This window comes from Miscanthus floridulus, chromosome 16, assembly GCF_019320115.1.
Source record: "Miscanthus floridulus cultivar M001 chromosome 16, ASM1932011v1, whole genome shotgun sequence".
NCBI classification, from domain to species: Eukaryota; Viridiplantae; Streptophyta; class Magnoliopsida; order Poales; family Poaceae; genus Miscanthus; species Miscanthus floridulus.
Window position 1 is genome coordinate 95,265,763 of NC_089595.1, and position 15,468 is coordinate 95,281,230.

At 40.2% G+C, this 15,468-nt stretch overlaps 1 protein-coding gene across 1 annotated transcript; it reads left to right on the forward strand.

The window, feature by feature from the left end:
* The first annotated feature begins 13,562 nt into the window (after positions 1 to 13,562).
* Positions 13,563 to 15,258, forward strand: LOC136513355 ((R)-mandelonitrile beta-glucosyltransferase-like). The gene has a single exon (XM_066507350.1). The coding sequence runs from the start codon at positions 13,654 to 13,656 to the stop codon at positions 15,136 to 15,138; it is 1,485 nt and encodes a 494-aa protein (XP_066363447.1). The 5' UTR covers positions 13,563 to 13,653; the 3' UTR covers positions 15,139 to 15,258.
* The last annotated feature ends 210 nt before the right edge of the window (positions 15,259 to 15,468 follow it).

The window sequence follows — 15,468 nt, forward strand, 5'->3', positions numbered from 1 at the left end:
GATGTTCACGTAGTATATAGTTATGTTCTATGATGTTTACTTAGTATACATATGATGTTCTATGATATAGTTAGTGGTGTTCATGTAATATATATGCGATGTTATATGGTGTATTTAGTGATGCTCTATTGTGTATTTAGTGATTTTCACTCAGTACATATGTGGTGTTCTATAGTATATTTTAGGATTTTTGAATAGTATTCATGTGAAGTTCTTTTAAATTCTCTCTATTACGTGTTTTTATTTTTTTCCTTATGTTTTGATCTAGACTTTATTATTTTTTATTTTATGTCATGTATTTATTTATTTATTTTCATGTATATTATAATACCAATTTCATGAACATAAAATTATAATACTGTTGTTCTCAACCGAGAACATTTTCTTAGGAAGTTGGAACATTGTTATGTGAACCTAGAACATCGTCTCTGCTTGTAACACCCTAAAATTTGCACTTTTGAAAATAGGATTAAAATGATTCATTTATGAATCTTGTGCTCATAAAAACCTAGGAAGATATATTTTTCATTAAATTAAAATCCATCATAAGCTAGTAACATGGATGTGCATACATATCGATGCATTTGTTTCTTTGTATTGTGTGGATTTGATGCAAATTGAAAACATTCGAAATGCTTTTGGAAATAAATTAAAAATAGCTTTGAAGTAAAAGAAAAGAATGGAAAAGAAAATTTAAAAGTAAAAGAATTTAAAAAGGTGTAAAATTTATTCTTGGAAAGCTTACCAAAAATTTTAAGTTTTCTTTGAATTGAAAGTATATTTTAAATAATATTTAAATTTGGTTTTGATTCAAGGTTCAAATGAATTTGAAATCCATTGGAAAAAGTATTAGAAAAAATCAAATTTGAAAAAAAATTGCGCAAGCCTTGCCTTTTGGCCCACGGTTTTCTTCGGCCTGGCCTCCTCCTCCCCGCCCGAAGGCCTGCCCCGCTTCCCTCCCGCTCGGCACAACTCGCTCAGGCCAGGCCAGCCAGCAACCGACCCACGCCGGCTACTGTTCCGACGGTAGCCTCCTCCCTCTCAATTCCTGTTTCGATCCTGGCCATCCAAATCTAGATCAAGGGCTAGGAATAGAACTTACCCCTTCGCGTGGCTGTTTTACTAAAGAGACCCTCTCTTTTCTACTAATTTAACCCGCAGTCCAAAACATGTTTACAAATTTTGTTTTCTTCTTTTGAAAGCGTATTTTGTTTCGGTTAATTCTAAAATACGTTTTCAGCTATTTATAGATTTGCCACTGATTTTGTTTTAGACATAACTTCTCCGTTTTAACTCCGATTTGATCCGCTCAAATTACGTTAGGTTCGTAATTTCATAACCACATACTACTTTTAGATATGTTTTTAACTTTAAAAATTTATGATTAGATTTAATCTATTAGTTTATTAAAGGAAATTTTGTTTAAATCATATATTCTGTGTTTTAACTCTGTTTTAGTCCATTCAAGTTGCGTTAGATTCATAGCGATGAGATCTATGTGTTAGTAATGGTGTTTATCATGTCATTAATACTGGAATTTCATAGTTTGAATCATATCTTAAATAACAATTATGCAACTGGATTTTATAAATAAAATATGATTTGTTTCACTTTAGTTTTATAAATTAAATCTAAATTTGACTTAAATTATAATCTCTATAAAATATCTTATATATGTTTTTATATAATTAAAACACATAAAGCTAACAGTTTTATATTTTCTCCTATGAGTAAATATTTCGGTAGATGTATCTTTTTCACCGTAGCTTCGATTAGCGTGCTCTTCGCGTCTGTGTGTTCGTAGCGAGACGTAGATTTGTTTTACAAACTTTTTATCTTGATTTTATGTTTGATGTACTGTTCTAATTTAGATATATTGTTTGCTTCGTGTATGATTGCATATATGCTTGTGTGGTGCTTTATGATTAAGTCCAGTTGGTGAGATATACGTGGTGATCAAGAAGAAGAAGAAGAAGACCATTGAAGATTAAAGCTTACCGAAGGATCGGTGTTTAAGGCAAGTATAGCATGTGATCTTCCTTGTTATCCTATACACCTTTAATCATTTAATTCATACTGCATATGTCTACCTTGACTGTCACTAAGGATTTTCTAGTATTTTATACCTTGTACCTTAATATCTGTGGGCTATTGCATTGGGTAGTATGATGCTAGTGCTCAACTAAAGCCACGATCTTATAACTTGACTAATGGTATATGCAATAAATACTAAAAGATGCTTTTTAGCAACATAGAACAAGGGGACTAGAATATTGGGCTATTTTTATGGTGCTCTAGATTTCTCTTCCTAAGGACTTATCTGTAAGTGATCATTCGGGACTTACAGTACAACTATGAGGGCTATATGGCTCTGGCTGTAGCTCAGTATAAGAATATTTTCTAGCTTGTTAGTGGTTATCTTTATTGGCGTAAGAATGGTTTGTCGAATCGGGTATAGTGCGGCCTTTGTCCCCATGTGTATAGGTTGCACGTCAATGTGCGATCGGGAAGGGAGGCTCTACATCTGTTTGCCGAGTGAATCTAATAGCCCTAACTTATTAGACGAACCTTTGAAAGGCTTCATAGTGAACCCTGCCAACCTTCTTTGGCAGTGGGTCAAGAGGCTGATCACCTCGGGTGAAAGGGTAAATCATGACTCACAGTAAAAATATACAACCTCTGCAGAGTGTAAAATTGGTATATCAGCCATGCTCACGGTCACGAGCGGCCTTGGAACCCTTATGGAATAGATGATGAACATTGATGATACTGATGATAAAGATGCTCACTAATAATTACTATTTATGATATTTATTATTCATGTTTACCTGATCATGTGTTTATATGGGCTTGTGGATAAACTTGTTGCTACTCAATTACTAAAATCAGGACTCATTAAAAGCTAATTATAGTTAAACCAGTGTCAGCCTTTTCAGCCTCATGAACTCTATGTTATATTTGTTGAGTACGACATGTACTTATGCTTACTTTACTCTTTAAATCTTTGGAAAACCCCTAGATGGGTACCAGATTACTAGAGTTTAGAGAAATTAGGCTTGTGATCAACCAATCAGTTGTCCCTGTGGATTTGGAGTCTTCACCCAAAGATCAAAATTGTCTTTCCGCTATCTATACTCTGAGGTTATATTCTATATACTAATACACTATGTATTTAAGCATTGTCTTTTGATATTACCTTTATTTGTAGCTATATGTGAGATTTGACTTCCTGGGCTCACATATGGTGTGTATCTAGTTTTATACTTAAAACCAGGTGCTACAAAGTGGTATCGGAGCAATGCTGACTGTAGAACGCAAGCCTAGTTAGAAATTTACCATCTTAAGGTTTTGAAATTGCTATAAAATCCTTGTTCTATAAACCTTGGTATTTTCTTCTCAACTATATATCTATCATTGATATTTATCTCCTCCTTGATGCTTATTTTAAAGTCTTGGTTCTCATCTCTACTCCTTGGTTTGATATGCTTTTAGAACTGTTTCTCATCATCTTCTTGTGTAATCTGACGATAAATCTTAGGATTGTTACCCCTAGCATAATAAAAACGATAGTATCGCAAGTTGAATCAATGATCAAATTGTGCATCTTTATTGTTTGTTGAGTTGTCATTATGCTTATGATTGTTTTGAATCTTTGTAATAATTGCAATGATCTTATTGGGTGTTCCCACAATTTAATTTAGTTTATAGGCCTAAGGTATAAGGATCAGTGCAATAAGTAGTTGGGTTATGGTTTTCTTCTGTTCTCTTGATCCTATCTTTTCGGAGCAGTCTACACTCTTCGGTTTATATCTCTATTCTTGGACAACCAAACATCATGAGAAAATTCTGGACAATAGTACACTTCAATATCTTTCTCTTAGCGCAAGAATTAGCTTGATAACTATTTTGGTTATGGAGATACGAAAATCATAAAATGATGCATCTGCGCTGTTTAGAATCTAGAGTAGTTTCTATTGTGTACCATCTTTGACCAAGTTAACTGTAGAATTTAGAAAAATGTTTTATAAGGAAGTTGTGGGGAATGTTATAAGCTTTCCAATGATATAAGCTACAACTTCATTGGATTAACAGAATGAGAGTTACAGTTGTTTTCCTACGCTACTGATTTTCTACTCGCGAGGAATTCCATATTTTCTTGTTCTTGCCCATATACGAGAGTATTATTGGGATGACAGAATATCTTGATATTAGTTAACTCGTCTAGAATGAGATGCAAGCTATACTTTGGTGTCCCCTAGTTTATCTTTTCTTAAGGAGGTAGCCAAGTTGAAGAATTTACAAGATGAAGTATTCTATGTTTTAGTTTGCGCAGCGGAAGCGTGGTGGTACTCAAAGATATGAAAGAAGTTCAGAGTCTCAATGAGGTTTGATTAAAGGTTTAAGGGAGATTTAACCAAGATCATCATGATTTTGGTAGAGCAACCGGAGAAGTTTTTAACTTAGTTTAGATCAAGAAACTTCAGGTAAGTGTTTGAGGGAATCCAAGAAAAGGATGAAGTAAAACCTATATATTAGCTTTGCCAGATCCAGACGAGAGCTTCACATCTACAATAATGCCCCTGTCAAGGTGTGGAATGTGTCCTTATACGAGAAAAAAAGTAGTGGCTTCTTCATTAAGTCTACTAAGGAAGCATGAGTTGAACTACCTAACATGTTATCTAGAGTTATCCATTATGGAGCATGGAAGTAATATCTTCTTGAAGTAAAAGTGACATATAGGAGGGTTGCAAGAATCTACAGGACATCTTCACTAAGTTGGTCTTGAGCTTGTGTTATCCTCGTTGGAGTGAAATTAGTTATAACTTGGAAAAGTGCTATTACTTCAAGGAGCAAAGTCATGGCTGATGCCCTTAGCAATGGAGAGTCATGCTAAGAAGGTTCGGCTGACACCAAGGATTAAGAATTGTATTCCAAGTTCGAGCAACTTGACCGAAATCCTTAATGTTTTGAAAATTGGTAGTAGAATTTCTTTCTGACCAAGAGATTCGTCAGGCTTCGCTGGAAGGTGGATATTTTAAGAAAGAGAATTGGTATATAGGAAAAGTGGCCTAGTGATTGGAATTACCTGAGCGTTGTTTGGAGTATCTGTTAGAATCTTGAAATTAGTTTGGTAGGTTACTTAGAGTAAGATTAACAGGTATGCAGAGTAAAGTGAAATCCTTAACAAGAAGACGATGAAACTACACGAGGAAGTGAAGAAGAATCCAAAGACGGAGTATCTCTATCTCCTAGTCGACATCATCCGAATCTCGAGGATGAGATTCATCTTAAGGGGGTAGAATCATAACACCTTAAAATTTGCACTTTTGAAAATAGGATTAAAATAATTCATTTATGAATTTTGTGCTCATAAAAACCTAGGAAGATAAAAATTTTCATTAAATTAAAATCCATCATAAGCTAGCAACATGGATGTGCATACATGCTGGTGCATTTGTTTCTTTGTTTTATGTGGATTTGATGCAAATTGAAAACATTCGAAATGCTTTTGGAAATAAATTAAAAATGGCTTTGAAGTAAAAGAAAAGAATAGAAAATAAAATTTGAAAGTAAAAGAATTTAAAAAGGTGTAAAATTTATTCTTGGAAAGCTTACAAAAAAATTTAAGTTTTCTTTGAATTGAAAGTATATTTTAAATAATATTTAAATTTGGTTTTGATTCAAGGTTCAAATGAATTTGAAATCCATTCGAAAAAGTATTAGAAAAATCAAATTTGGAAAAAAAATTGCGCAAGCCTTGACTTTTGGCCCACGGTTTTCTTCGGACTGGCCTCCTCCTCGCCCAAAGGCCTGCCCCGCTTCCCTCCCACTCGGCCCAACTCGCGTAGGCCAGCCCAGCCAACACACTGACCCACGCCGGCTACTGTTCCGGCGATAGCCTCCTCCCTCTTTCTTCCTATTTCGATCCTGGTCGTCCAAATCTAGATCAAGGGCTAGGAATAGAACTTACCCCTTCATGTGGCTGTTTTACTAAAGAGACCCTATCTTTTCTACTAATTTAACCCGCGGCCCAAAACATGTTTACAGATTTTGTTTTCTTCTTTTGAAAGCGTATTTTGTTTCGGTTAAGTCTAAAATATGTTTTTAGCTATTTACAGATTTGCCACTAATTTTGTTTTAGCCATAACTTCTCCGTTTTAACTCCGATTTGACCCGTTCAAACTGCATTAGGTTTGTAATTTCATAACCTACATGTTCATACTACTTTTAGATATGTTTTCAACTTTTAAAATTCATGATTAGATTTAATCTATTATTTTATTAAAGAAAATCTTGTTTAAATCATATATTCTACGTTTTAACTCTGTTTTAGTCTATTTAAGTTGCGTTAGATTCATAGCGATGAGATCTATGCGTTAGTAATAGTGTTTATCATGTCATTAATACTAGAATTTCATAGTTTGAATTATATCTTAAATAACAATTATGCAACTGGATTTTATAAATAAAATATGATTTATTTCACTTTAGTTTTATAAATCAAATCTAAATTTGACTTAAATTATAATCTCTATAAAATATTTTATATATGTTTTTATATAATTAAAACACATGAAGCTAACAATTTTATATTTTCTCCTATGAGCAAATCTCGTGCTCTTCGCGTCTGTGTGTTCGTAGCGAGACGTAGATTCGTTTTACAAACTATTTATCTTGATTTTATGTTTGGTGTACTGTTCTAATTTAAATATATTATTTGCTTCGTGTATGATTGCATGGATGCTTGTGTGGTGCTTTATGATTAAGTCCAGTCGGTGAGATATACGTGGTGATCAAGAAGAAGAAGAACATTGAAGATTAAAGCTTACCGAAGGATCGGTATTTATGGCAAGTATAGCATGGGATCTTCCTTGTTGTTATATACACCTTTAATTACTTAATTCATACTGCATGTGTCTACTTTGACTGCCACTAAGGATTTTCTAGTACTTTATACCTTGTACCTTGATACCTGTGGGCTATTGCATTGGGTAGTATGATGCTAGTGCTTAACTAAAGCCATGATCTTATAATTTGACTAATGGTATATGCAATAAACACTAAAAGATATTTTTTAGTAACATGGAACAAGGGGGCTAGAGCATTGGGCTATTTTTATGGTGCTCTAGATTTCTCTTCCTAAGAACTTATCTGTAAGTGATCATCTGAGACTTACAGTATAACTGTGAGGGCTATATGGCTCTAGCTTTAGCTCAGTATGAGAACATTTTCTAGCTTGTTAGTGGTTACCTTTATTAGCGTAAGAATAGCTTACCGAATCAAGTATAGTGCGGCCTCTGTCCCCATGTGTATAGATTGCACGTCAATGTGTCATCGAGAAGAGGGGCTCTACATCTATTTGCCGAGTGAATCTAATAGCCCTAACTTGTTAGATGAACCTTTGAAAGGCTTTGTAGTAAACTCTGCTGACCTTCCTTGGTAGTGGGTCAAGAGGCTGATCACCTCGGGTGAAAGGATAAATCATGACTCACAATGAAAATGTACAACCTCTGCAGAGTGTAAAACTGGTATATCAGCCATGCTCACGGTCATGAGCGGCCTTGGTACTCTTATGGAATAGATGATGAACACTGATAATACTGATAATAAAGATGCTAACTAATTATTACTGTTTATGCTATTTATTATTCATGTTTACCTGATCATGTGTTTATATGGGCTTGTGGATAAACTTATTGCTACTCAATTGCTAAAATCAGGACTCATTAAAAGCTAATCGTAGTTAAACCAGTGTCAGCCTTTTGAGCCTCATGAACTCCATGTTATATTTGTTGAGTACGACATGTACTTATGCTTGCTTTACTCTTTAAATCTTTGGTAAAACCCCGAATGGATACCAGATTGCTAGAGTTTGAAGAAATTAGGCTTGTGATCAACCAGTCAGTTGTCTCTGTTAATTTGGAGTCTTCACCCAAAGATCGGAATTGTCTTTTTACTATCTATACTCTGATGTTATATTCTTTATACTAATACGCTATTATTTAAGCATTGTCTTTTGATATTACCTTTATTTGTAGCTATATGTGATATTTGACTTCCTGGACTCACATATGGTGTGTATCTGGTTTTGTTCTTAAAACTGGGTGCTACAAAGTGGTATCAGAGCAATGCTGACTGTAGGATGTAAGCCTAGTTAGAAATTTATTGTCTTAAGATTTTAAAATTGCTATAAAATCCTTGTTCTATAAACCTTGATATTTTATTCTCTACTATATATCTATCCTTGATATTTATCTCCTCCTTGATGCTTATTTTAAAGTCTTGGTTCTCATCTGTACTCCTTGGTTTGATATGTTTTTAGAACTGTTTTTCACCACCTTCTTGCGTAATCTGACGATAAGTCTTAGGATTGTTACCCCTAGCACAATAAAACACAATAGTATCGCAAGTTGAGTCAATGATCGAATTGTGCATCTTTATTGTTTGTTGAGTTGTCATTATGGTTATGATTGTTTCGAATTTTTGTAATGATTACAATGATCTTGTTGGGTGTTTCCACAATAAGGATCAGTGTTATGATTTTCTTCTATTCTCTTGATCCTGTCTTTTTGGAGCAGTCTACACTCTTTAGTTTATATCTCTATTCTTGGATAACCAAAAATTATGAGAAAATTCTGGACAATAGTACACTTCAATATCTTTCTCTGAGCACAAGAATCAGCTTGATAACTATTTTGGTTATGGAGATACAAAAATCATAAGACAATGCATCTGTGCTGTTTGGAATCTAGAGTAGTTTCTGTTGTGTACCGTCTTCGACCAAGTTAACTGCAGAATTTGGAAAAATGTTTTTATAAGGAAGTTGTGGAGAATATTATAAGCTTTCCAACGATATAAGCTACAACTTCATTGGATTAACAGAATGAGAGTTACAGTTATTTTCTTGAGCTACTGATTTTCTACTCGCGAGGAATTCCAGATTTTCTTGTTCTTGCCCATATACGAGAGTATCATTGGGATGACAGAACATTTTGATATCTCATCTAGAATAAGATGCAAGCTATACTCTGGTGTCGCCTAGTTTATCTTTTCTTAAGGGGTAGCCAAGTTGAAGAATTTACAAGATAAAGTATACTACGTTTTAGTTTGCGCATCGAAAGCGTGGTGATACTCAAAGATGTGAAAGAAGTTGAAGAATTTATTGCAATAAATCTGATGGTGTAATCGAAATTTAAATTGGATATTTGGTTTAGCAGTTATTACTTTTTTTAGTTCGTTAAAAGTCGTTTGTACGCGTGAGTTGAGAGCTGACGGGGGTGAGGTGAGTCGTGCGCGATTGGCCAGATATGCCCGCACGCTACCTGCTCCGTGAAAACTTTGCGCACGCAACCGGCCGACGCGGGGTAGGTTCCGAACGACCGAACCTTAGGCCTTCCACGATGTGGAAGTGCGGCCTTTTAAAAAACAGAAATACTTCTTCTCAGTCACCTGTTGTGTTGCTTATCCATCAGTTAGATGCACCTACGCCAGCACTATGCCCGCTCGACGTCAGTCCCACGACCACGCCGCCCGTGCCGTTGAGAAAGTCTGCAATGCGCAAGTGGTGGCACGTCCTCGCGGCTGCTGGCGCCCTGCTCGAAAGCGCGCTGGCGCTCATGGTGGTCGGGCTGCATTACGGCGAGGATGAGTGGACGAACTGGGGCTCGCGCAGGACGCTGCGTCCGACCGCGTCATGGACGTCCATCCTCGACGCCAAGAACGCAGGACCCCTCCCCTAATTTTTTACTATTTGATTATTTTTTTTGAAGAAAATTTACGTTTGGTCCCTTAGGAAACTTAAACTTATCTTTGGACCTTTAGGGTTGGCGTCATGAGATTTGGCGCCGAGGTAACACGTCATAGATCTTGACGTCGAGATGCCTGACCGTACACGTCAGAAAATCCTAGCGGCGTTGACGTGACCGATGTTTTGACGTCGGAACGCATGACGTCGAGGTCGACGATGTCGGACGTATAGCGACCGATGCATTGTCAAGTCGAAGCTAGCGACGAACCAAGGCCGAGCCCTACCCGAACTACCTGCCTCTACTGCTGTTGGCTGCTGGTCGACTGCACACTTTGCGTTGGGAAAGAAATAAAGAAAGGAGGGAATCGGTCAGGATGACGGAAGAAAATCTAGCGCCCAAGATTTCTCATCAGATGCCTCTCGTGTAGCCACTGCGCACCTACACTAGGGCTACGGTAGTAGGAGCACTATGGTACGAGTATAGATATTGACGTGGAATGGCACATTGGCGTGGCCGCCAGGGTGATGGTTGTAGCTCTCTATAGCTAGGCCTCGTTTAGATCGTGAAAAAATTTCAATCCGATGAATAGTACCACTTTTGTTTTATTTGACAAATATTGTCCAATCGTGGACCAACTAGGCTCAAAAGATTCATCTCGTGATTTCCAACTAAACTGTGTAATTAGTTATTTTTTTACCTACATTTAATACTCCATGCAAGCGGCTAAAAATTGATGTGATGGAGAGAGAGTGAAAAAACTTGGAATTTGGGTGTCATCTAAACAAGGCCCTAGTACGGCCTAGACTGGACATGCACAGCCCAAGCAAACAAGGCAAGCATGCATGCTCTAGTAGAGTAGCTCGCCTCTACTCCCTCTGTTCCATATTATCTGTCGTTTCCGGTTTTTGTGTCACAAGTTTAATTTGATTTGTAGAAAATACGTACAACATTTATATCTCCAAATAAATTTATTAAAAAACTAGATTCAAAGATCTTTCCAATGATACTAATTATATATCATAAATATCTCCAAATAAAAATAGAGTAGCGAAGGGAAGCATAACTGAGCATGTACGACGTGTCAACTGCGTGACGGAACCCTGAGAGCCCATAACCCTGCCCCTGTAGCCATTAGGGGTCTTCTCATGAACAGCACATTACTATTGCTAGTATAGAGCACCACCTATTTTTTCAGTTATTACAAGGAAAAAACGACTGATGATGAGCATATTATATTCTAACCAGAGACTCGTTAGGATTAAGTGGTGTTTGGTTGTCTTTATTAAATTTTAATCGCTGTCCCATCGAATGTTTGACACATGTATGTAGTATTAAATATAGATTAATTACGAAACTAATTGTATAGTTTGTAACTAATCTACGAGACGAATCTTTTAAACCTAATTAGTCTATGATTTGACAATGTGGTGCTACAGTAAACATATGCTAATGATAGATTAATTAGGCTAAAAAATCATCTCGTAGAGTCCTGATGAATTATGTAATTTATTTTTTTAATTAGTATCTAAACACCCAATATAATATCCTCACGACACATCGTCTAAATTTTAGTCACTGTATTCAAACGTACCGGTACCAGATTGTGACCAAACAGAAAAGTACTACTATCACAGTTATGCAGGGCATGAGCATAGGCACGAGCATGGAACATGGATGGCTATCCTATCACCTACTCCTACATGATGACTGATGAGCAAAGGAAGGAATGGCATGCAGAGAACACCAGTGAACTGAGGGCGCGTTTAGATCCAAAAATTTTTAGATTTTGGTTACTGTAGCACTTTCGTTGTTATTTAGCAATTAGTGTCTAATTATGGACTAATTAGGTTCGAAAGTTTCGTCTCGCGATTTCTCGGTGAACTGTGTAATTAGTTTTTTTTTCCGTTTATATTTAGTACTCCATACATGTGCCGCAAGATTCGATGTGACGGATACTACACAAAAATTTTTGGTTTTTGGGTGAAACTAAACGGGGCCTGAAATGCCCTTGCCATCTCAATCTCAAACACAGTGCTCCTACTATGTAGCCCTAGTATAGGTGCGCAGTGGCGACACGAGAGGCATCATGATGAAAAATCTTGGGCGCTGGATTTTCTTCCGTCGTCTTGACCGATTCCCTTCTTTCTTTATTTCTTTCCCAACGCAAAGTGCGCAGCAAGGGCAGTCAGCCCGAGCAGGGCTCGGCCTCGGTTCATGCCCGGCTTCGATTTAACAATGCATCGGTCGCTGTACGTCCGAGGTCGACGTCAAGATGTTGCGCTTAGAAGTGTCGCCTCGACGTCAGGACTCGTGACATCGATAGTTTAAAGATGAGTTTAAAGTTTTTTTGGCACGACTTATCCAAAACGGCTTTACTGGTGAAGTCAAAGTCGGTGAAGCCAGAAAAACTGGCTTTTCCTGACTTCTTGTTTATTTTAACCCCGGCTTATAAAACGGCTTCACGCTACCGTGCCTCGATTTACGTAAAATAGATGAAGCCGAAACCAGCATAAGGGCGCGTTTAGTTCCGAAAATTTTTGGTTTTCGGCTACTGTAGCACTTTTGTTTGTATTTGGTAAAAATTGTCCAATTATGGACTATTTAGGCTTAAAAGATTCGTCTCGCCAATTACAGGCAAACTGTGCAATTAGTTATTCTTTTTACCTACATTTAATGCTCCATGCATATGCCGTAAGATTTGATGTGATGAGGAATCTTGAAAATTTTTAGTTTTTGGGTGGGATCTAAACAGGGCCTAAGCCATGCCAAAAAGACCCTAAATCTCTCATGAAGCCAAGCATAAATTTTCTTCAAAAAAAAAGGTCAAATAGTTTAAGTCTCTCATGCCCGCCGACGCTTGCTTCCCTCCCATCCCATGAATCTGCAGAGCAAAAACTGAAGAAGGCAGGGCGTCGGATGGGAGGAGAGCAAAAAGAAACGAGGGAGAAAATGGAGACGGCGGGTGGGGAAGGTGATCAGCCACCAAAAGCAGCACCGCTCATCGGCTGCAGTGTGCATGCAAACCGGACAACGCTTCCAGGCCCACCACCACAGGTGATGGGACTCCCGCAGCCTCAGAAGTACTCCCTCCGTACTTAATAATAAAGTTATTTTTAGACAGTGATACGGTCTCTAAAAGATAACTTTAACTCTTTATTTTTATAAAAATATTTATCAAAAAATAATATATGTAAATTTTTGTGAAAGTATTTTTCAAGAAAAATCTATATATATGGTTTTTATATTTTTAAACTCAACAACTTAAAAGTTATGTTTGACCAAGTTTTATCCAAGACGACTTAATTTTTTAGTACGGGGAGAGTATTTTACTAAGGGGGTGTTTGGTTGTCTTTCCTAAATTTTAGTCACTGTCCCAACAAATGTTTGGACACATGCATGAAGTATTAAATATAGACTAATTACGAAACTAATTGCATCGTTTACGACTAATTTACGAGACGAATCTTTTAAGTCTAATTAGTCTATGATTTAACAATGTGGTGCTACAGTAAACATATGTTAATGTCGGATTAGTTAGGCTTAAAAAATTCGTCTCGTAAAATACTAACGAATTATATAATTTATTTATTTATTAGTATCTAAACACACTATGCAATATCTTTCCGACTCGCCTTCTAATTTTTAATCAACGGATCAAACAGCACCTGACTAAACACGCGCCAAGCTACGCGCTCCATGCGCGCGGGAGCGTCAAGGTCTGCGGATTTCAGAGCGCACGGTGCGCTGCAACTGGCAACAAGCTGGCCGTGTTTGCTCGAGTATAAAAATAGGTCACTTTCGAAGCAGCTGCCCACACAACGAAGTCACACGCCACTGTGCTCCACGGACCACTAGAGCTTAGAGGTGCCAGCCAGTCTTCCCCGAGGCGATCGAGTGCGAGGTCATGTGGTCACTGACGACGGCGGCGGAGGGGCAGCGGCCGCACGCCGTGTGCATGCCGTACCCGGCGCAGGGCCACGTGACGCCCATGCTGAAGCTCGCCAAGCTCCTCCACGCGCGGGGCTTCGAGGTCACCTTCGTCAACACCGAGTTCAACCACCGGCGCCTGCTCCACTCGCGCGGCGCGCTGGACCGCGTGCCCGGATTCCGCTTCGACGCCATCCCGGACGGCCTCCCGCCCTCCGACGCCGACGCCACGCAGGACATCCCCGCGCTCTGCTACTCCACCATGACCACCTGCCTCCCGCACCTCCTCGCGCTCCTCGCCAGGGTCGACGCCGACGCTGGGTCCCCGCCTGTCACCTGCCTCGTCACGGACGCCGTCATGTCGTTCGGCTTCGACGCCGCCAGGGAGTTCGGCGTGCCCGTCGCCGCGCTCTGGACCGCCAGCGCCTGCGGATTCATGGGCTACCGGAACTACAGGAGCCTCATCGACTGGGGCCTCGTGCCGTTCAAGGACGCCGCGGACCTCGAGGACGACGTCGATGGCGGTCGACTCGCCACCGTGGTGACCGGCGCGCGCGGCATGTGCGACGGCGTGCAGCTGCGCGATTTCCCCAGCTTCATCCGCACCACGGACCGCGCCGACATCATGCTCAACTTCCTCTTGCGCGAGGCCGAGCGGCTGTCGCTCCCCGACGGCGTCATCGTCAACACCTTCGAGGACCTCGAGGGCGCCACGCTGGACGCCATGCGCGCGATCCTCCCGACGGTGTACCCCGTCGGCCCGCTCCTCCTCCGCGAGCGCCTGGAGGTCCCCGCCGGCAGCCCGCTCGCGGGGCTCGGCTCCAACCTCTGGAAGGAGCAGGAGGGCCTCCTGGAGTGGCTCGCTGGCCGCGCGCCGCGCTCCGTGGTGTACGTGAACTACGGCAGCATCACGGTGATGACCAACTCGCAGCTGCTCGAGTTCGCGTGGGGCCTGGCCAACAGCGGGTACCCGTTCGTGTGGAACATCCGGCCGGACCTGGTGAAGGGCGACTCCGCCGTGCTGCCGCCGGAGTTCGCGTCCGCCGTTCAGGGCCGCGCGCTGCTGACCACATGGTGCCCGCAGGAGGCGGTGCTCCAGCATGAGGCGGTCGGGGTGTTCCTGACTCACTCCGGCTGGAACTCGACCCTGGAGAGCCTCTGCGCGGGGGTGCCCATGCTCAGCTGGCCCTTCTTCGCGGAGCAGCAGACCAACTGCCGGTACAAGCGGACGGAGTGGGGAGTCGGGATGGAGATCGGCGGGGTGGTGCGGCGCGACGAGGTGTCGGCCATTCTGAAGGAGGCCATGGACGGGGAGAAGGGGCGAGAGATGCGCCGGCGCGCGGAGGAGTGGAAGGAGAAGGCCGTGAAGGCGACGCTGCCGGGCGGGCCTGCGCAGACCAACCTTGAAAGGGTCATCGACGAGGTGCTGCTCTCCAAGAAGGGACAGACTGCCAACGTGTGAATGTGGGCGTAGCTTGTATGGCGTCTTCACTCTTGCCGAGCATATTTCATCATGCATTTCCCCCTCGCTTTGTATTGTTCTGTGATACGTGTCTGAGCCTTGAGCAATTAATTAGAGTCTGTCTATCACACACGACACGAGTGATTTACACGCCTCTCACACGATTTTTACGTAATCACGTGTATATCACGTGAACATTATAAAAAACATCAGAAAACATCATATGTATATTATATGAACATTATATGTACTATTTTTAGTATTTGACACATTTGGTTACTTTACACGTCTCTCAAACGCGATTTTTACATAACATCACTTGTTTATCAT

Excerpts from the sequence above, each read along its gene's own strand:
- LOC136513355 (XM_066507350.1), top strand. The coding sequence starts at position 13,654 with ATGTGGTCACTGACGACGGCGGCGGAGGGGCAGCGGCCGCACGCCGTG.